This window comes from Urocitellus parryii, chromosome 1 (assembly GCF_045843805.1).
Source record: "Urocitellus parryii isolate mUroPar1 chromosome 1, mUroPar1.hap1, whole genome shotgun sequence".
Taxonomy (NCBI): Eukaryota; Metazoa; Chordata; class Mammalia; order Rodentia; family Sciuridae; genus Urocitellus; species Urocitellus parryii.
The window spans coordinates 224,854,993-224,878,784 of record NC_135531.1 but is presented as its reverse complement, the minus strand read 5'-3'; the positions used below and the strand labels follow the sequence as shown (position 1 = coordinate 224,878,784).

At 35.8% G+C, this 23,792-nt stretch overlaps 1 protein-coding gene across 1 annotated transcript in view; it reads left to right on the top strand.

Moving 5' to 3' along the window:
* Slc25a12 (solute carrier family 25 member 12) overlaps window positions 1–23,792 on the top strand; it is an 84,207-nt gene that overhangs the window by 7,835 nt on the left and 52,580 nt on the right. Inside the window, exons 3-4 of the mRNA XM_026389513.2 lie at window positions 19,143–19,285; window positions 23,400–23,515. Coding sequence (XP_026245298.1) covers window positions 19,143–19,285; window positions 23,400–23,515 — 259 coding nt within the window. The remainder of the gene's footprint in view (window positions 1–19,142; window positions 19,286–23,399; window positions 23,516–23,792) is intronic.

Sequence of the window (23,792 nt, the reverse complement as noted above, 5' to 3'; positions counted from 1 at the left end):
TGAGGATTGAACCCAGTGCCTCACATGTGCAAGGCGGGCGTCTCTACCACTGAGCTACATCCCCAGCCCTTCATATGCTTTTAGTATGTATATTTACATATATATGTTTGTGTTTGATTTAATGAGCATTGAGAATGGTATGGAAGGAGATATAGTAGGTCATTAACTTGTTTGAGAGAAAAAGAGGAAAATAAAAATAGTCTGAATGTTTGTATATTAAGGTTTGAGCCAATTAAAAAGTAAGAACTTGTTAATCCAAAACTTGAAGCTCAAACAGGGCTTCTCAGCATAAACTGGTTTTATTAGCCATTCCTGATAAGGGTTTTTGTCAATTCTTTAGAATATAGGAATTGAGGATGATAACTTTTAGCTTTATTTAAGGAAGTACTTGTAAACTATATAGTGTTCTTATTTATTTTTATTTTTTTAGTGTTAGGCATTGGGGCTGGGGTTGTGGCTCAGTTGTGGAGCGCTTGCCTAGCATATGTGGGTTTGATCCTTAGCACTGGGTTTGATCCTTAGCACCACATAAAAATAAATAAATAAATAAAATAAAGATATTGTGTCTATCTACAACTAAAAAAATATTTTTTTTTCAAAGAGAGAGAGAGAGAATTTTTTTTTTAATATTTATTTTTTAGTTCTCGGCGGATACAACATCTTTGTTGGTATGTGGTGCTGAGGATCGAACCCAGGCCGCCACATGCCAGGCGAGCATGCTACTGCTTGAGCCACATCCCCAGCCCTAAAAAAATATTTTTAAAAAAGTGTTAGGCATTAAGGACAGATTAGCACTATAGTGAAACTTTATCCTTAAATCATTTAAGAAGGATTGAGAAATGATTGATAAGAAATTTAGTGTTATTATTAAATGCTCTGTTATATTCTATTACCAATCAGTATTTTTTTTTATCTTTTTTTTTTTTTTTTTTTTTTTTTACTGTACTGAAATTTAGCCTAAGCGTACTTTACTATTGAGCTATATCCCCGAACTTTTTAATATTGAGATATGGTCTTGCTAGCCTCAACTTGTTTTCCTCCTGCCTCAGCCTACAGGGTTATTGGGATTATAGACATGCCCCACCGTGCCCAGCCCTAATCAATACATTTTAATTGCCTATATGTGCCATGCTATATACTGTGTAAAGGCCTACCTTTATGGAGATAAGATAGAGGAATTCAGTGATGATTAGGATAAGAAAGAGGAGTTCAGTGAAGAGAGGTCCTCATGTTGGAGGATTGAGGCTAAAAGGATAACAATAGATTGTGACAAATACAGTAAGAAAATAAACAGAATGATGAAAGGTTCTATTTTTCAACATTTTGCAAGAGGGTGGTCAGTAAGGCCCCTGAGGAAGTGAAGTTAGAGTTGAGAATTGAAAGGTTAAGTAAAGGTGGGGTGATGGAGAGACTTCCAGATGACTCACATGTGCACAGGCTTAGAAGTAGAAAAGCTTTTGGTATGTTTAACAAATAGAAAGGAGGCCAGAGAGCCAAAAGTATCGGTGAGTGAGGGGGCTGACTGGTTAGAGATTAAGTAGAAGGAGCCACATCAAGTAGGACCTTGTGAATAGGCCATGAAGAAGAGTTTGAATTTTTTTTTTTTTTTCTAGGAGCAGCATGGAAACCACTGGAGGACTTTTGTCTTTCCTTTTGGAAGTAGAATGATTGAACTTGTAATTTAAATAGATCAAATAATATATAAACTGTTTCTTTTACATTTCTGTGCTTTCTTTTGGATGACTGATTTATGGAGTATGAGTCTATCCATTTAATTTCCTCCTAGCTACATAGTTTTCCTAGAATGTGTTAACTGGATGCAATTCTTTTCCTTCATGAGGCAGCAGAATGTAGCTGGAGCCTCCATGGACTTTGTAGTCTAACCTGGATTTGAATCCTCATTTGACTCCTTTTTTATAGTGTGGTTTGCCTTTGGAGTCTGTTTTCTTATCTGTCTTATAAGGGATACTACAACTAGCACAAAGGAATGTTACAAAGATTGAACAAAGTGTTATGTAATCTATGCCCAACACATGGAGAACCAAATAAAAGCTAGTTTTGTTGTCTATCTGTTTTGGTACCAGGAATTGAACCCAGAGGCACTCGCTGAGCCACATCCCCAGCCCTTTTTAATCTTTTGAAACAGGGTCTCACTAAGTTTCTTAGGGCCTCGCTAAATTGCTGAGGTTGGCTTTGAACTTTCAATTCTCCCGAGCTGCTGGAATTACAGGTATGCGCCACCTCACCCAGTCAAAACTAGTTTTTTGTCCTTTTTCTTCTTTTCCAAGTTGAGGTGAGGATTCCTCCTCCACCCCCCTGAGTAGCATCTGAGTCCCTTGTCTCCCCGCAGCTAATGTTGGACATAATAAAGCAACTAAGATGTTAATATGTGTTTATGATTTTGTACACATATTCAATTAATCACATTCTTGAGACATGCAGCCAAAGACCTTCACAAATCTCTGTATTCAGAAATATCAACACAAGAGGTAATTTCTCCCAATGCTGCAAGGTTTTGAGAAGAGATATAGCTATAGTCTAAAGCTGGAAGACTTGAGAGACTGTGGCAGGTGTTTGCAGAATTTTATTCTGAACCTGCAGTTGCCTAGTCAGGACCCAAAAAGGAATAGTCCAACCATAAGCTCTGAAATACCAAGACACAGACCTGAAAGACTTATGATTCATTCTTTATATATGTCACTTTTTCTTCTTTTTAATTACTATCTTCCTGTTCTGTCTAGCTCTTGCTTAGTAGTGTGGAAATGTCTGAAAGCATCTTCCCTTGAAATTCTTGCTATGGCCAATATTAGGCTTCTAGAACTGGAAGAAACACATTTTTGGGCTTCACACATGTTAAGCAGGCAGTGTACCACAGAGCTACATTCTCAGTCTTTCTTTCCTATTTTCTAGAATAAGTCTAGGAATTATTCTTTCCCACCCCCACCCTAAAGCATGAACCAGAGAGATGCAGTTGTCTCATTAGCTAGATTTTGGTTTGAAATCTTACTCCTGGAACTGATGAGTAAGCCCCACTTGAATCACTTGTGTAAACCAAGAGTGGGGGAAGGAGACATATTTTAAAGGAAAATTAGCATGCAGTTACCCAGAAGGGGCAGGGAAATATGGGCAGGTTAAAAACAAGAAATGTGGAGGTACCACATAGAAGAGATTGGAAAACCTAGGATCCTGGATATGGCTCAGGGAAGGTGGAAGACAGAGATGAGAAGAGGCTTTACATCACCAAATCAATGTTGCTGTATTCAGTAGCTCTTTTTCTAGTACTGCTTTCATATTACCTGCAAAAATACTTTAACAACTACCCAAAATTAAGACCTCTAAAGAAGAAATGTTTCCCCACCCTTTCTTTCTTTAGGTCCCTCTACTCTTCTTTCTACTAGTGGTCTTCCTCTCCTAAACCTCATTCTTGTCTGCTCCTTCCCTTCTTCTGGTCCCTGGCTCGATATTTTGTTGTTGTTGTTGTTGTAGATGGATACAATGCCTTTATTTTACTTATTTATTTTTATGTGGTGCTGAGGATTGAACCTAGTGCCTCACACAGCCACAGACCCCTGGCTCAATATTTTGAACAGCTCTGTTCAACATAGAGTGCTAAGTGATTGTCCTACTAGGAGCCACGTACAGTTTAAGGGGCTAGAAGTATGAAGTTGAATAAGACATCCTGGTTCTTTTTTTTTTTTTTTTTTATTTTTCTGTTACTTTATTTTTTTTATTTTTTTTTATTGGTCGTTCATAACATTACATAGTTCTTAATACATCATATTACACGGTTTGATTCAAGTGGATTATGAACTCCCGCTTTTACCCCGTATACAAATTGCTGTATCACATCAGTTACCCTTCCATTGATTGACATATTGCCTTTCTAGTGTCTGATGTATTCTGCTGTCTGTCCTATTGTCTACTATCCCCCCTCCCCTCCCCTCCCCTCCCCTTTTCTCTCTCTACCCCTTCTACTGTAAATCATTTCTTCCATTTGTATTATCTTGTCTTACCCCTCCTTTCCTCTTATATGACATTTTGTATAACCCTGAGGATCACCTTCCATTTCCATGCAATTTCCCTTCTCACTCCCTTTCCCTCCCACCTCTCATCCCTGTTTAATGTAAATATTCTTCTCAAGTTCTTCGTCCCTACCCTGTCCTTGTTTACTCCCCTTATATCAAAGGAGTCATTTGGTATTTGTTTTTTAAAGATTGACTAGCTTCACTTAGCATAATCTGCTCTAATGCCATCCATTTCCCTCCAAATTCTATGATTTTGTCATTTTTTAATGCAGAGTAATACTCCATAGTGTATAAATGCCACATTTTTTTTTTTATCCATTCATCTATTGAAGGGCATCTAGGCTGGTTCCACAGTCTTGCTATCGTGAATTGAGCTGCTATGAACATCGATGTAGCAGTGTCCCTGTAGCATGCTCTTGTTAGGGCTTTAGGGAATAGACCGAGAAGGGGACATCCTGGTTCTTAAAGGACTTATATTCTAGATTCATTTAAATTACATAATCATGCATCAATATTTGTTTTTTCTTCTGAAATGAGGTCTCACTGTGCTTTCCAGGCTGGTCTCAAACTCCTGGGCTCAAGTGATCCTCCTGCCTCAGCCTTCTGTGTAGCTAGGATTGTAGGCATGTACAACATCCAACTCACATCCAACTCATTACAATTAAAAAAAAAATGAGAACATTATGAAAAGGCTGAAGGCTTGAAGTTCTTTCTGAACTCTCCAAAATCCCAGCATTTCCCTACTATCTAAGAAGTAATTGCTATTTTTAGTTAGTTGTGTTTCTTTCTGATCTTCTTCTGTGCATTTACTTAGAAAATATAGGGTTTGTGGTTTTTAAGAACTTAAGTGATAATAGCTAATGCTTACTGGGTCATTGTTATGTATTAGACACTATATTAAGTGTTTTATACAAACATTGTATTTAGTCCTCAGAGCAATTCAATAAGGTAGATACTATTAGTATTCCCAATTTATTTATTTATTTATTTTCCAGTGCTAGGGATTGAACCCAGACCTCATGCATGCTAGGCAAGTATGTTACCACAGAGCTATACCCCTGGCCCAACAGTTTATTTTTTCTTTCTTCTTTCCTCTTTTTTTGTATTGGTAGTTTAAAATTTTGAGACGGTCTCATTAAGTTGCTGAGGATATGGTTAAATTGCTGAGGCTGGCTTTGAATTTGCAATCCTCCTGCATCAGTCTCCTGAGTAGCTGGGATTATAGGCCTGAGCCATTGTGCCTGTCTTATTTCTGTTTTTTTTTTTTTTTTTTTGGGGGGGGGTGATGGGGATTTAACGCAGGGCCTCACACATGGTGCGCACTTGCTCTACCACTAAACTCAACCCCTAGCTATAGTATTCCTTTATACATGAGGAAACTGCTCTTCAGAGTTAAGTAACTTGCTCAAGTTACATAGCAAATGGAGGAAACTTGCTTTATGTATTTTAAGGCACTGTTGTTTTGTTTGTCTTTGTTTTTTACTTTATATTATTTGAAGATACAGGTAGGTGTTAGTATATACAGAATCATCCCAATTTTTTCTTAGCTTTAAAAAAACTTTTACTATGGAAGCCAGGCGGGTGGTGTACGCCTGTAATCCCAGCTGTTTGGGAGGCTGAGACATGAGGACTGTGAGTTCAAAGCCAGCTTCAGCAACGGCAAGGTGCTAAGCAACTCAGTGAGACCTTGTCTCTAAATAAAATACAAAATAGGGCTGGGGATGTGGCTCAGTGGTTGAATGCCTTTGAGTTCAGTCCCCAGTAGCCACCCTTACCCCGCAGAAATATACAACTTTTACTATGGAAAATGTTATATACAAATTTATAGGAAATAGTATAATGAATCACCATTTATTGTCACTAAGCTTCACCAATTATCATGGCTAATCTTGCTCCCTTTATATTGCAGCCCCACTGACTTATTTTGAAGCAGTTCCCAGACATTACATTCTTGCATCTATAAATATTTAAGTATGTATCTTTAAAGAAAGGACTCTGAAAAACCAAACCAATACTGTTAGCATACCTAGAAAAATAAGTTTGTAGCCAGCCTCAGTGACTTAGCAAGGCCCTAAGCAACTTGGATAGACCGTGTCTCAAAAAAAAAAAAAAAAAGATAGGGCTGGGGATGTGGCTCAGTGGTTATGCACCCCTGGGTTTAATCCCTGGTACCCAAAACTGGGTACCGGCCAGGTGTATACACAGCATTTGGTTGTTCTCTTACATCTTTTAATACTTTGCATTCTCTACCAGGATAGAGGTCCTTCTTTCTCTGTGGCAAAAATATTGGTATTTAATCAAGGCTTACCAACATTAAGGTATTCTGTTCCCCTAGGAGCTGTACCTTGATTGTCAAAAGAGACACAGTTTGCCCAGGTTTATAAATTTATGTGTTCCTTATTTGTTTCCATGGTTACTTAGACCAAGAGATTGAAGTATTTATTTAGAGAACAATATAAATTAATTATTCAATTTAATCTGCCCTGGGAAGCATTCTTGTCTCAGTCACTGGGTTCTCCTGGCTGATTATTTTATTTCCAAGGTTTTTGACCATTTTGAGGGAAAAATTGTTTTGGTAGCCCTACTTTATTATGGTAGCTTCAGTTGATTTCAGTGCTTAAAAGTGTTCTTGTTCCTCTTTACTTTGTTAGGAGTTGCATTGTCCAGTAACTGGTGATAGAACTTGCTATAATGGAATTTTTTTTTATAAGAGAGGAGAGAGAGAGAGAGAGAGAGAGAGATTTTAATATTTATTTTTTTAGTTTTTGGCCGATATAATATCTTTGTATGTGGTGCTGAGGATCGAACCTGGGCCACATGCATGCCAGGCAAGCACACTACCGTTTGAGCCACATCCCCAGCCCATTAATGGAAATTTTATAATAATAAAAGTAAATATATATTTTTATTTTTAATTTTTAGAAAAGTTTTCACTTATTTTTGAAAATAGATATGTTAAAGTAAAAAGAAAAATAAGCATGTAACATTTTCTGGAAGCATTTTGAGTAAGAAAGTTAAGGTTCTGAAGAATTTTCTTTGCAAAGTCAAATAGAAGTTTTTGTTTCTAGTGGATGTGAAATATGCAGCTGAAGTGCTAATTAAAACTAGATATAGGGCTGGGGTTGTGGCTCAGCAGTAGAGCGCTCGCCTAGCACGTGTGAGGCCCTGGGTTCGATCCTCAGTACCGCATAAAAATAAATAAATAAATAAAGGTATTGTTTCCAACTATAACTAAAAAATAAATATTAAAAAAAAAATTCTTAAAAAAACAACAAAACCCCTAGATATATAAAACTGCTTTTCCCTAATGTATGTGTAATTGATTTTGATAACATGGCAATATTTTTATATTACTAATTCAAATTTGTTTTTAAAAATTAATATGGCTTAATGAAGTTAAAATTAAGTCAGTGTGGCCATATGTGTTTAAAATTATTTGTCTCTTTAAAATATTTATAATAGACTACACTTTCATTGTAATGAAGTCAAGAGGAATTCCATATTGTACTGTTGTAACAGGGTTTGTGTGTCAGGTCTGTTGTGATCTTTCCTCCTTACACAGAGTGCTTGTGTAGTGAAAGGTCATGCATTCCTGACTAAATTTGGCTTAGGTGGGAAGTTCAAGCAGTAATAGTGAAGGATAGCAAGAGGATTAGCTTCATGTGCTCAACTCTTGCTTTGGCACATATCATCCTCTTTCATTGTTCACATAATTCATTTTTCTATATAGGAAATGCTCTGTGTGATATCTACAGTTACTGAACTTTGAAACATTGTTGTTCAAATTACTGAAATTGAAAGGATGTTAAGATCTGAAAATGTCAGTTCATTTCAGTTGGAATGAAGTCATGAGAAATTGTTTTGACTCATATTACCACCACGTGTTGGATAAGCAGAGATAGCTGCATAGACCAGTTACAACCAATTTCCTGGTAAGCCTAGAAATACTGGAAGCTGACCTCCTAGGAACCTTGATTTGGAGAGAAATGAAAAGGAAGAACAATAATGCCTTCGTGGGAGTTATTGGGAAAAGCAAGGAGGGAAACTGATCCTATGCTTTTCTATATCTAAGCATTTTACAGTAACTATTTAATTATACATGTGTTTTACCATTTCAAAGGTCTTCTTTTCCCTCACAACAGGATAGCTATTTTGCTTGTAATTCCTTCTTAGAGAAGAAACCGAAAGAAGTCGTATTTGTTTTGTTGAGACAGGGTTTTTGCTATGTTGCCCAGGCTGGTATGGAAGTTCTGTGCTCAAGATTTCCTTCTGCCTCAGCATCCCAAGTAGCTGGGAATACAGGCTGCTGCTGCTGCACCTGGCTAAGCCACATATTTTGTCCAAGAATTCTCAATGAGTTAATGGTACAGGAATTTAGAATCCAAGTTTCTAACCCTGATTTCAGTGTGCATCATGCCATCATTTCTGTGCTAGTTGGCAACATGAACTGTATTTTGATGATCTTCAGCCCTGGTATCAGGCATAATGCCCACCATACAGTTTTATCCTTAATGCAAAATAATGTGAAAGATTTGATTTTATCAGATTTTTGGCTTAAAAAATAATGTTTCTAGATATAGTACCTCAATTTTTGTATACATACTTGAAAATCCTTGTTCTTGATACACTGTTTAATTTTTTTTTTAAAGTAATCAGCTTTCTATTCACAACACATTGGAATTTTCCTTTATAGACTCTGGAATATCTTTTAGAAATATAAAATATCAAAGGACCTGTTTTGAACTGAATTCATTTAAACAGGTAATTTGTATCATTTGGACTTTAAAAAAAAAAAAACAACTCATTCAAGTCATTGAATTAAGTTAATCTTTTCTTTTTTTTAATTTCTTAGTTGAAATGTAGAGTGATCTACATTATTGCTCTTCATAGGGTCTAGTTAATATTGCTTACGTGTAATGTAGTTTGCCCACATTCTAAAAGTCATTTAAGGTTAAATTCAGTAAACTGCAAGGGAGTTAGCACTATCCAGTTTACTCCAGTCAGGTGAAGTCTTGATACCTTGATCTGTTGGCTTCATGGGCAAAACATTTCTACACAGCATGATCTTCTGATTTGGAGCTGCAGATCATTCACTGTCATTATCACATGTATCTGTATGTGAAACCCTGCCATTTTTTATAGACAATAATTTTGATTAAATGTATGAGGATTCTAATCTCTCATAAAATCCATTTTATTTCTCAAGCTTCAGAGTGCCAAGACTTTTTCAAGTATATGTGAACAATATTAATTTCAATTTAAATGTTTCTGGAAGTATCAATGTTGTGTAGGCACTTTTGCATTTTATATACTTCAAGTGGGTCTGGAAAAGTTTAAATGAGAAAATAGATCACCTATTTTTATTTAGATACTGTCAGCTACTTCTTGTCAATGTCTTTCATGTGTCCTTGACTTCTTGCCCAAGAAGGATTTACAGCTGCTTAAGAGACATCTTTGAAATGGCAAATGATTAACTCTACAGTTACCTGAAGTTAGGATATAGTATACTTAATATACTTTTAATACCTTTATTTTATTTTTATGTGGTGTTGAGGATCGAACCCAGGGTCCTGCACATGCTAGGCGAGTGCTCTACCATTGAGCCATAACCCCAGCCCCTGATAATTAATTTTTTTTTTTTAGTTGTAGATGGACACAATACCTTTATTTATTTATTTCTATTTTTTTAAAAATATTTTTTAGTTGTAGATGGACACAACATCTTTATTTATTTATTTTTATGTGGTGGTGGGGATTGAATCCAGTGCCTCATGCATGCCAGGCAAGAGCTCTACCACTGAGCCACAACCCCAGCCCAGGATATAATATTTATTTATTTATTTATTTATTTATTTATTGAATTTTAAAATATTTATTCTTCTTTTAGTTTTTGGCGGACACAACATCTTTGTTTGTATGTGATGCTGAGGATCGAACCCGGGCAGCACGCACGCCAGGAGAGCGTGCTACCGCTTGAGCCACATCCCCAGCCCCAGGATATAATATTTAAAAAAAAAAAAATTGTAGATGTAGATGGACAGAATGGCTTTACTTTATTTTTATGTGGTGCTAAGTGCCTCACACATGTTAGGCAAGCACTCTGCCACTAAGCTACAGCACCAGCCCAGAATGTAATATTTGATAATTTCATTTAATCATTTTAGTTCATCCTTTGGAATGATGGAACAAAATGGAAAAGATTGTTGCACTATTAAATTACTTGATAAATGAAATCTTTAGCATAATCTGGGAGACCCAAAACTTTGATTGAAACTGTTAATCATTTTTAGTACAAACACTCACATAATTTTAATTAGCAGAAAGAGGATGTCTCAGTAAGACATTACATTAATATTTGCTTATTTCTAGCCTTATGTGTTACCCTAGGCTATTTTCACTTTCTTAAAAGTCTGTTTAAGGGGCTGGGGATGTGGCTCAAGCGGTAGCGCGCTTGCCTGGCATGTGTGCGGCCTGGGTTCGATTCTCAGCACCACATAAAAGCAAAGATGTTGTGTCCGCCGATAGCTAAAAATAAATATTAAAAGTTCTCTCTTAAAAAAATGTTAAAAAAAAGTCTGTTTAAAACATTAATCAATTAAAAGAAGCATTAAAAATAAGTTGTTTAAAATAAGTGGGTCATTTTTTAAAGACTATTAAAAACACTTTTGTTTTAAATATTTTTTCCCTTTTATTTAATTTGCTGATGTTTGAACCCAGAGCCTCAAGCATTCTACCACTGCTTCATCCCCAGTCCCTAAGTATGTATGTATGTACATATATATGTATATATTGTGATATGGGGGAATCATACTAGGGCCTTGAACATGGCAGGCAGGTGTTCTGCTCAACTGCACTCATGTCATCAGTTTTTGAGGTACTGGCTTTTCTCTGTTAGCATAATATTTAAAATATTTTAGCATTGTGGATGGATTGAAGTCTTAGTTCTAAACTCCCTCTTTGGTTCTGTCTGTTCAGGCAACAGGCTTTCTGACATTACCAAGTAATTGTCACTAATTTAATGAGTTAATTAGTTAATTGTCTCCTGTAGAAGTTGACTACTGACTCTTGTAGATGAGTTTCCTTCCCCTCCTGAGGTACACACTCTATCTTTCAGTTAAAAATCAAGTTAAAATAAACTGGGAGACTTCGGGAAAACACTGGCAGAATACCTCAGGGAAAGTGGTTCTCTGGTATCATTTATAACACTAGACACTGGCTCAACCTGTTTCAGTTCATGTCAACCAAAGCATTTTTCTTTGTTGGCTGCTGTGTCCTTGGTGTCTTGTGCTAAGGTTATTCTATTTCCTGATATTTTAAAGTCAATAATGTTCTGAAGTCCTGGAGATTATATAACTACAGTACACTTTCATTGTGTGTGGGTGTTTTCTGTGTAGGTAGTATGGTTGTACTGGAGATCAAATTCAGTTAATAGAGAATAAACCTCTGTGACAAAAAGGAATGTACAGGGCTGGGGTTGTGGCTCAGCGGTAGAGCGCTCACCTAGCATATGTGAGCCCCTGGGTTTGATCCCTAACTACAACTAAAAGATAAATATTAAAAAAGGAATGTATAACTAATTCCCAAATTTTTGTCAATAATAAGAAATGTTCTCATAGTCTCCCCCTCTTTTGTCATTTGCTAATTAAAGAAAGCAACATTGAAATACTTGTGAAGAGAGAACAAAGGTAACCATAATTCCATCTCTAATGTTTTCTTAATTTTTATTTTGTTTAGGATTTTTTTTCTTAATGTTTCATAGGAGTCAGGCCCAGAATTTCTTGTTAAAGAATTTGGGCATTTTTTTTGTGATGCAGATGTATGCTTGCTTGTGCATATGTATAGTCAAATTGTTTTTCAAAAATACTGAATTTGAGAAAAAGCAAGAGGTTCACAATAATATAAATAAATGGCATGCCTATCACTAGAAAAGAAAAATGGATAAGAATTTCATATACAGCTTTGGGTGAAAATATAGTAGAACACATATAAATATATGTACATATATAAATATACTCATTTATACATAAAACATCTATAGAAGGAAATATAAAAATTGATTGTCTCTGGGATATGGAATTGAGTGACTGGAAATAGAGGTGGAAGAAAGGCTTTTTAAAAAATATTTTTAGGTGTAGATGGACATGATACCAGTTATTTATTTATTTATTTATATGTGGCGCTGAGAATTGAACCCAGTGTCTCACATGTGCTAGGAAAGCACTCTACCAAGGAGCTACGACTCCAGCTTTTTGTTGTATATCTTTTGTACCTTTTGAATTTTGAATGGTTTAAATACTAGACTATTAAAAGAATAAATAGCCTATCAGTAGTATACACCTGTAATTGCAGAGATTTGGGAGGCTCAGGCAGAAGCATCACTAGTTCAAGGTCAGCTGGGAACTTAGGGAGGTCATATCCCAAACTGAAAAAATAAAAAGGAAAAAGTAAAATAAAATAAAAATGGCTGGGGAGGTAGATCAGTGATAGAGTACCTCTGGGTTCAATTCCTAGTACTGCAAATAAATAAAGTAAAAAGCCATTAGAAATGATGAAGAGTACCTGTTATTTCTTCCCTTTCACTTCAACTGTCTTGATTCTGACCTCAGCCTCTTCTTTCACCTGGATTTTTGCAATAGCTACTACTTGGTCTCCTTGTTCCAGCCATTTCCTCTCTTCTCTACCTGTATTTTACATTGTTGCCAGGGATAGTACAGGTCAGATCATTTCTCTCTTCTCATCTAAAATTTCTAGTGACATAGTATGGCTCACAGAATAAAGTTCAGGCTACTTGGTTTGGCATTTAAAGTTTTCCACTATTTGCTCTTAAACTATTTTTTCTATCTTATGCTACATATCTTTGAATACAGGTTGAACATTCCTTTTTTTTCCCCACAGAAAAATCTAGTGAATTCCTTTTATTTTTATTTTTTAAATATTTTTTTTAGTTGTAGATGGACACAATATCTTTGTTTTATTTTTTATTTTTTATGTGGTGCCAGGGATCGAACCCAGTGCCTCACGCATGCTAGGCAAGCGCTCTACCACAGAGCCACAACCCTGGCCCTTCCTTTTATTTTTTTCCCCACATTTTTATAGGGTGAACATTCCTAATATAAAAGTTCAAAATCAGAAATCTTCCAAAATCCAAGTTTTGAGTAGACATGATGATACAAGTGGAAAAATCCATACCTTACCTCATATGACAGGTTGCTGTAAAAAATGAAGGCACACTAAAAATACTGTATAAAATTTACCTTCAGACCATGTATTTAAAGGTATGTGTGAAATGGCTTAAACTGGTAAAGTTTGTGTTATGTGTATTTTATCATAATAAAGCCAAAAACTTTAAAAATGAAAATAAAAATAATAAAGGTATGTGTGAAACATGAGTGAATTTTGTGTTTCAACTTAGGTCCATCCCCAGAATATTTCATGTATATGCAAGTATTCCAAAATCCAACAACAACAAAGTCTGAACTCTGAAATATTTCTGGTCCCAGGCATTTAGGATAAGGGATGCTCAACCTGTACTCTTTCTCTCTTTTTCTCTTTTTGTCTTAAGGATGGAAAGAAACTTTATTTTTTTAAAAAAAGTATAAGGCAGGAAAGTATTAAACTCTTGCAATCTGTAGTCTCTTTATTAACATTTTTCTTCAGCTAACCCCTCCCCCACAAAAAAGAAGAAAAGTGTTTTTTTTTTTTTTTTTTTTTAATTTCTATGTTTACATTGATTGTTTTGTTTTGTTTGGCAGTGCCGGAATCAAAATCAGGGCCTTGAGTATGCTGGATGCTAGGCAAGTGCTCTACCACTAGCTACATTGTGTTTCTTTTTAGCTTGAAATATTCTATCTTTTCCTTTGCATTTGATTTGCGAACACTCCTGTGTGTGTGTGTGTGTGTGTGTGTGTGTGTGTGTGTGTGTGTGTTTGTGTTTGTTTTACTGGGACTCTAACCCAAGGATACTTTAATACTGAGTTACATCCCCAGCCATTTTTATTGTATTTTGAGACAGGGTCTCACTAAATTGCCCAGGCTGGCCTTGAACTTGCTATACTCTTCTCTCAATCTCTGGTAGCTGAGATTATAGGTATGTGCCTCTATAACCAGCTTGAAATTGAATTTTATTTTTCCTTTCCTCTCCCTACTCCTCATCCCAACTGTTCTTAGAATCTTTTGGGTTTCCATAAATACATTTCTCATAGCATTGTTTAGTTTTTGATACTAATATCTTGTTGTGGTTGATTTGTTGTTCTCCTTAAATTCCACTTTTAGATTTCTTTGTGTTGATCCCTCTTTCCACTTGTGCTTATCTCCCCAACTACCGTGCCTTTTTTCACTCTGGCCTGATCTTTGTGATCTGGGTAGAATGTGTCCAATTATGTCACATAGTGAAGAGAGAAGGAAGTAGCAAGTGATAGGTGTCAGTGGACTTCATAAGTATTAATATCTTACAGTTTGTTTTTCTTTATCATGTGTTTGCATACCTATTGTTTTGAGCCATCAAGGATTATTTCATTACATAGATTTGTGAAATATCTAAAGGACTGAGAAGACAAATATTCTTGTTTCCTAAGGACTCACAATAGGTTAGTAGTAGAGTCAAAGTTTAGAACCAAGATTGCTAAAGGATTGGCTTTTATAGTCATATAGAAAGAAATGGACTCATTTGAGGTCATATTTCTTGAGTTTTTTTTTCTTTTTTTTTTTTTTTTTTTGGTACAGGGGATTGAACCCAGGGGCACTTAACCACTGAGCCACATTCCCAGCCCTTTTTTTGTATTCTTTTTAGAGACAGAGTTTCACTGAGTTGCTTAGGGCCTCACTAAATTGTTGAGGCTGGCTTTGAACTTGTGATCCTCCTGCCTCAGCCTCCCAAGTTGCTGGGATTACAGGTGTGTGACACCACCCTGGCTCCTGAGTGTTTTGGATAGCGTTAGCTTGTTAAAAAAAAACGTCTACCTTGGACTACTTCTCATGCAGGTTGATATAGCACTTCCTGTGATAGTCTCTTATTCTGTTTTCAGAATAAGACAAAGGAAACATTTCTTATTTAATTCTCTTCTGGTTGAAAGAGCAGATGGCTTTGTTTATTTAGATTCATAGATATTTGGAATATCTAGCCAAAAAGCAAACTGGTAATCCTTTCCTTTGATCCTTTTCCTTCATCTAGCTTATCAGAAGCAAACACTTATAACTATTAGCTATTTAGATATTGTCCTTCATATTTCCAGAAAATTTTGACTTTCTTTGCTAGTAGTTGAGGACTTAGTTTCCTTATACTACTACTTCTCCCATTTTCTTTTTCCATTCCTTTCAGTATATTCCTTTTTCTGTACCAGGGATTGAACCCAGGGGTGCTTAACCACTGAGCTATATCTCCAGTTCTTTTTATTTTTTATTTTGAGACAGGGCCTCGTTAAGTTGCTAAGGTTGTCTTTGACCTTGTGATCCTCCTGCCTCAGCCTCTGAAGATGCTGGGATTACCAGTGTGTGCTACCACAATTGGCCTCTCAGTATATTTCTAATTTATATTAAATCAATATTTAGTATTTACATTATGATGACTATTCTGTTTATTTAGAGCCAAGTTGTGCATAATATTTCCTATTTTTGTACAAAAAATACTTTTGTATTGTTAAAAGTTAGCACATTTTTCATGTGCTTAGTTATTTATATGCCTATTACCCATTCATTAATTTTACAGTTATTTACTGAGGGCCAGGTATTAGTTTTGGTACTTCGGATATATTAATAAAGAAACTAGACAAAGAATTTTTTCCTTCTGACACATTCTAGATGGGCAATGTACAGTAAAATATAATAAGTAAAACCTATAGTATGTTAGAAGGTGACAGATGCTAAAGGGGTAAAGGGGCAATGTAAGTTGGGGAGTTGGGAGTACATAGATACAGGGATGGGTTGTAATATTAAATAGGGTGATAAAAGTAGATCTCAGATCTTAGAAGGTCATATTTTAACAAAAACTTATACTCCTCTTAGTGCTATTTTCCCTATAACCAAATAACCTAACATTCCACTTTCCCTAGTGATTTTTTTTTCCCCTAGAATCTTTGTATCTGTCCTAGACAGGACTAGGAACTCCAAAAGCCTGTAGCCTGCAGCAAAGATGTCCTGGGATTCCCTTGGTCACTTTCCAATGTTGGATCACCTGTTTCCTGAGTCCCACATCTTCTTTTTATTTAGTTTACTCTTTTTTTTTTTTTTTTTTTTGGTAACAGGGAGTGAATCCAGGAGACACTTTATCACTTAACTACATCCCAACCCTTACTTTTGATATAGGGTCTCCCTAAGTTGCTAAGGCTGGCCTCAAACTTGTGATTTTCCTGCTTTAGCCTCCTGAGTAGTAGGGATTATAAATCATTTCCTTTAAAAACAAAACAAAACAAAACAACCCTCCTACAGCTTCCTGAAAAGGTAGGAACAAAATACTGAGAACATAGTTATCTTAAAGTACTTTTTTTTTCTTTTTTTGGCTTTTGATGGTGCTGGGGTATGAATCCCAAGGCCTTATACATGTTAGGCAAACACTCTACCACTGAGCTGCATCCCTAGTCCCTCAAAGTACTTTTGCCATAACCTTATATTTGATTGAAAGTTTGGGTCAGTTTAGAATTCTAGGTTGGAAATAATTTCTGTCAGAACTTTCTGGTGGGCTGGGGATGTGGCTCAAGCGGTAGCGCGCTCGCCTGGCATGCGTGCGGCCCGGGTTCGATCCTCAGCACCACATACCAACAAAGATGTTGTGTCCGCCGAGAACTAAAAAATAAATATTAAAAAAAAAAAATTAAAAAAAAAAAAAAAAAAAGAACTTTCTGGTGTTGCTGTTGAGGAGCATGATTCCCTTGATTCATGATTCTTTATATGTGACCTGGTTTTCTCTCCTAAACTTTTAGGGTTGTTCTCCTCTGATGTTTTAAAAAAGCGTGTAGGCATTGGTATAGATTTTTGTTCATTTTTTTGTGCTTGACATTTAGTGAGCCCTATAATTCCCTTTGCTTTTGGGACATTTTTTGATCTTACTGTGTTGTTGGTTGACTGAAATAACTAAATCAATCTGCTACTACTCAAAGAGGGGGGCTTTAGTTGTTTGTCATGCCGTAGTACATTGTACCTTTAAAATAATAACAAGTTTCTTTGATAGGCAGGTATTAAAAAACAAAACAAAAATCATTGTCAGGTTCAGAGGTGAATGCCTATACTCCCAGCTACTGGGGAGACTATGGCTAGCTTTAGCAACTTAATGAGAACTTCTCTCAAAAAAAAAAAATAAATGAATAAATAAAAAAGGACTGGGTGGGTATGGCTTAGTGGTAAAGTCACCCCTGGGTTCAGTCCCCAGTATCAGAAAAAAAAAAAACCAACTAATTACATAAAAGGTAGAATTTTTAATTTGTTTCTTTTTCCCCCCAACTATTGAAATTTAGAACAAATGGAAGATATTGTTTCTTAGACCTTTCTCATTCAGTTCCCATCTAGGGTTTGTTATGCCTTCCTCTCCTCCCACTCTTTTTTTTTTTTTAATATATGTATTTTTTTTAAGTTTTCGGCGGACACAACATCTTTCTTTGTATGTGGTGCTGAGGATTGAACCCGGGCCGCACGCATGCCAGGCGAGCATGCCACCGCTTGAGCCACATCCCCAGCCTTCCTCCCACTCTTATAGACAGTAGATATTATTTTCTCCCTTTTGGGTCCTGGCTTCTCATTCGCTTTTTTTAGTCTTTCTGATATCTCTTATATTACTTACACTCACACTCCCTCCCCCAACCCAGTACTGGGGATGGAACCCAAGGCCTTATGTATGCTAGTCAGGCACTCTACCATTGAGTTATATCCCTAGCCCATTTTTAGAATTTTATTTTGAGACAGAGTCTTGCCAAGTTGCCAAAGCTGGCCTCAAACTTGTGATCCTCCAGCCTCAGCTGCCTGAGTTGCTGTGATTATAGGTGTGCCACTGAACCAAGCTTATATATTAAGACAAAATATTCATTTAACATAAAATTCCCTTTTGTTGCATTTAAAATATATAATTTAATTTTTTTTAGTACATTTATAACATGTGACCCAAAGAGCGACCCCATCTCCCTTAAGCAGTTAACTCCCATTTTCTCTTTCTCCCAGTCCTGGCAACCACTCTTTCTTTCTGATTGTGTGGATTTGCCCATTGTGGACATTTCAAATAGATTGGATCCAGTAATATGTGCCTTTTGTGTCTGGTTCATTAATTTAGAATATTTTCAAGGTTCATCCATGTTATAGCATGTTGTCAGTATTTCATGTTGTTCTCCCTCGACCCCCTATGGTACTGGGGATTGAACCCAGGGACTTAAATATTAAGTCACAGCTGCATCCCCAGTCCTTTTTAAATATTTTATTTTGAGACAGGGTCTCGCTAAGTTGTCAGGTCTTGCTAAGTTGCTGAGGTTGGTCTTGAACTTGCAATCCTCCTGCCTTAGCCTCCAGAGTTGTTGTGCCATTGTGCCTGGCTTACAGTGTTCTTAAACTAGTCTCTGGGTGTTTCATTTTCACTATCCAGAGAAAAATTCTATGTTCATTATTCTTATTTTCTTTTCTTTGGTACCAGGGGTAGAACCCAGGAATACTTAACCAATGAGTGATTTCCCCAGCCCATTTGTTTTTTGTTTTTTAAAAATTTTTTTTGTAGTTGTAGATGGACAGAATGCCTTTATTTTGTTTGTTTTATTTTTATGTGATGCTAAGGTTCTGTTTTATTTTTATGTGATGCTAAGGATTAAACCCAGAACCTCATACATGCTAGGCAAGCGCTCTGTCACTGTACTACAGCCCCAGCCCCCTCAGCCTGTTTTTATATTTTATTTAGAAACAGGGTCTTGCTAAGTTGCTTAGAGCCTTGATAAGTTGCTAAGGCTGGCTTTGAACTTGTAATCCTCCTGCCTCAGCCTCCTGAGCCTCTGGGATTACAGGTGTGTGCCACAGTGCCTGGCTCTTATTTTAATACTGGCCTTTAATTTACCTTTTCATAAAACATTTGATGGCTATAAAATGATAATGATTAATTTTAACTTATTAGTCAAATTTTAACTTTTCAATATGCTTTATTTATTTATGTTTTAGTATGCCAGTACTGAGGTCGATGGAGAACATTACATGACCCCAGAAGATTTTGTCCAGCGCTATCTTGGACTGTATAATGATCCAAATAGCAACCCAAAGATTGTGCAGCTCTTGGCAGGAGTAGCTGATCAAACCAAGGATGGGTGAGAATTTTTATATATTTTTGAAAAATTAATGTTCTGAAATATGTTATTAAAAGTTTTTAAAAACAAAAATGTTACTTATGAATATTTAGAATTTTAATATTAGTAAACCCATATCTTTCTTTGAAGTTTATAAAAAATAGCATTATTTACTGCCATTATGAAAGATATTGGAATTTCTTTCTTTTTGAAAAAATTATATGGGAATAGTATGTTTTATAATAGTCTGAGTAGGATGGGTTCTGGGCAATTAGGTTTAATTTCTGACATCCATTCATTCAATAAATAATGAGTGCCTGCAGTTACTTCAGGCACTGTTCTTTGTGCTAGAACTTATCAGTGAATAAACCACAGAAAGGAGATAAACAAAATTTTAAAAATGATAGTATGTTATGAGATTATAAGTGCTGTGAAAAACAAACCAAAGAAGAGTTTAGACAAATTTATTAATTTGTCTATTTGTTTACTTGGCAAATATTGTGTTAACAACCATCATTTGTCAGGCACTATTGAATCTTATTAAAAACAAACAAATAAAATGAAGTTCTGACCTTAAGAAGCTTGTAACCTAGTAGGAATGAAGATGACCAAGCAAAGAAAAATAAAGCAATACTCTGGAATAAGACACTCTAATAGATGTATATGGAACATATAGAAGGTACCCAAGAAAACATGGCTAACTGTTTTGGGGTCAAGTCAGAATCATGAAAGAGGCGATATTTGAGTAAAATTTGTCAAAATGAATACAAGCTTGCTGGTAGTTGGACAAATAGGGAGAAGAATTTCAGGTAAGGGAGCATGAGTGGCATGAAACATGGAGGGTGTGTGCCTGTGTATGAGCAGCAGTGTGGGCAGGATTGTGTTCCACTCCAGTGCAGTTGTGGCATTGCTTTTTATTGTTGAAGTGGAGTTGGGGACCTTGTGTGCTGAATTTGACTATATCCTGCAAGCTTGTGACTCTTAGTCTTGGAGATACTTTTGCTTGGTAAGCATATGGATATGAAGTCATCTTATTAGAGTGTCAGCTTATTTAACTCAAGGGGGGAAAGTCACCATTATTTTTATTAAAATCATATACTAAAATCATATTCTCCATATAGTACTGGGCAAAGGCAATATTTGTATGAATTATATAAAGAAAATATTTGCTTACTATGGCAGTTTCAAGCTACAGCCTCAGACTTCCAAGCATCCAGGCTTGCTTTTCTACCTGTAGAGGTGCTTGTGTGAAAAACACTGAAAAACTGGGCAGCAAGGAGTCTTTAAAAATTATTACCATTGGGCCTGGGGTTGTAGCTCAGTGATACTGTGCTTGCCTAGCATATATGAGGCACTGGGTTTGATTCTCAGTACCACATATAAATAAATGAAATAAAGGTCTTTCAACAACTAAGAAAATATTATTATTATTATTATTATTATTTTTTAGTTATAGTTGGGCACAATTTCTTTATTTTGTTTATTTATTTTTATATGGTGCTGAGGATCGAATCCAGGGCCTTGCACATACAATGTGAGCGCCTTACCAGTGAGCCGCAATCCATTTAGAAAAATGGCAGGTTGGAGTGGGACAAGACTTGCACACAGTGAAATCTGGTTAGGTGACTATTGAGAGGGCTAAAGTAAATAAAGGTTGAGTACAGGACTAACATTGTATTCATTTTTATTGTCCCATAGAACCTAGCACAGTGCATGAAATTTATTATGTTCAACAAATGTTTGTCAAATGCGTATTTTATGAATGGGAAAGATTTTTGAATCATTATAAATATCAGGTATCAGGGAACATGTATAGTATTGTCTAGTCTCTAAAAATGTCAAATCACGTAAGTCACTGGATCATTTAATTAGAGTCTCAATAGTGATTAGACAGTAACACCTATGAAAATTTATTTTTAATTAGAATTCCTTCAGAATATTAAAGTTTACATATACATTAAGTTCTTTTAGAAAATATCAATGCATTATTAATTTGATCTGAAGTCTGCTTTTAAATATCCATATCTTTTCGGTTGCTTTCTTTTGTGACCATCTACTCTTGTCCATTTCAATAGGGTATCTTATCTAAAGCATGAGGTTTTGTAGGTCAAGCTGCATTATTAAAGTAGGATTTTTTTAATGTGGCCAAGTGTAATCAAGGGCAAGGGCTAAAGTTGCCAGAACAAAACAGATCAGTAATGTGTTTTGTCTAGTGGCAAAATCTAAAATAATGTTGAGCAGAGTTTACTTTTTTGGGAGGAGGGTACTGGGATTGAACCCAAGGGCTTAACAACTGAGCCACATCCTCAGCCCTTTTTATTTTTTATTTAGAGACAAGGTCTTACTAGGTTTCTTACAGCCTTGCCAAGTTACTGACTTTGAACCTGTGATCCTCTTGTCTCAGCCTCCTGAGCTGCTGGGATTACCAGAGTTTACTACTACTTCTTCTTTTTTTTTTTTTTTTTGGTGCTGGGGATTGAATCCAGGGCCTTGTGCATGAGAGGCAAGTACTCTACCAACTGAGCTATATCTCTAGCCCCAGAGTTCACTTTTTAAAATACTTGTTTTAGTTAAAAAAAAATAATAATAAATTTGTGGGCAGGTGTTGTGGTTCAGTGGCAGAGGGCTTGCCTGGGATGTGTGAGACACTGGGTTCAATCCTCAGCACCACATAAAAATAAATAAAAGTATTTTTTTGTGTACGACTAAAAAATATTTTTAAAAAACAGTTCTATTTCAATTTTTAAAATTTCTTAATCTCTTCCTCCCAAATCTTTGGAATCAGACAGGAATTGTGTAGGAAACCTGACTCAGAGTTAGGTTATAAAAATTATAAATGACTGTATGAAATGTGAATTATTTCTAGAAGCAAAGGTGGAGTTTTCTAGAAACACATAGGTTCTTAGTTGTCTCTTCATAAGTCTTCTCCAGAGATTCCTGAAGTTCCTGAAATATAATAAAGTATGAGTGGATTCATATCTACAGTTTTCTGGGAAGAATCTTAGATTTTCATAAAGGTCTATGACTTCAAAAACCTTAGTATCATTATTAAGTCTTTTAAAAATAATTTTAATTCAATAGAATCAAAAGCTTCGGTGTTTGACTCATTCAAATAAGTCGATCTTTCCTCATTTAACACATAGAGGAAAATAAGGCCCAAAGAGATTGACTTTCCCAATAACACAAAATTAGTTCTCCTAATTTTTAGTCCCTTTTTCTTATAATCATTTGTAAAAATAGATATTCTTTTTTCTCCCTCTTTCTCTATTACCCAGGGCAGTGAGGAAAGATTAAAATTGTTCAATTGGTACTTTTTTGTGGGGGATGGGGGGTACTGGGGATTCAATTCAGGAGTACTGAGCCACATCTCCAGCCCTATTTTGTATTTTATGCAGAGACAGAGTCTCACTGAGTTGCTTATTAGCACCTTGCTTTTGCTGAGGCTGGCTTTGAACTTGCAATCTTCTTGCCTCAGTCTTCCAAGCCACTGATTACAAGCATATACCACCATGCCTGGCCAATTGGTACATTTTCCCCACATATGAGCTATGTTCCTTGATTCTTTTGTACTTTTGATGATGAATTGTATAGGTGTGTCATTTGAAATGATAATACATAATATTACTTATAATCACCCATGAAGAAGTAAAATCAAGTGAATGAGTAGAACTCATTCAGACAAGTTTTAGTTATTTGGTTAAGTATGAGGAAAAAGCTGGTTTAAGAGTAGTCAATATCATGTTCTTTTGTGCTTTGCTCCTCTCTCCTCCATGTTTTATAGCATGTAAATAGCTACAATGCACAGGAGACCAACAAGAGCAAAAAAATTATCCAGCTTGAAATGTCAGCAGTGCTGAGATTGAAAAATTATGATCTAGAGACTTGATCACTTTCAGATTTAATTATTTTTGGTGTGGCTTTCTCTCCTTATGTGATGGTAGTATCTGTTGATTAGTTCGTTAATTTGTTAGGGCCTTACAAAAGGATAATATTCCATTCCTCCCTGGAATATACACACCCTTCATTAGTTATTTGGTTACTCTGAGCTACAGTTCATAAAGTAAAGGCAGATTAATTAATTTGCCTGATATTTTCCCTTTCTTTACTAGCCAGTAACATTTTATATTTGTTCCAGGTTGATCTCCTATCAAGAGTTTTTGGCATTTGAATCTGTTTTATGTGCTCCAGATTCCATGTTCATAGTGGCTTTCCAATTGTTTGACAAGAGTGGAAGTGGAGAGGTGACATTTGGTAAGGGAAAAAAAAGATTATAATAAGTAAAGTTATGATGTTGGTCCAATCTTTAATTGCTAAATCTAATAACTGATTATAGATTTATGCTTATTTAGAACCTAGTCAATAAGAGAAGTATTAATTTCCTAAGAGTTTTACAAAGATAAAAGTGGTTTTATTTTCTTCAAATTGTTAGACTACTTCAAAAATTAAGGAATCTAGGAATGCTGTTGGTTCAGCTTATTAGGTCACTGACACTTTCGAATTCCTAAAATAAGTGGTGTAAAATTTTCTT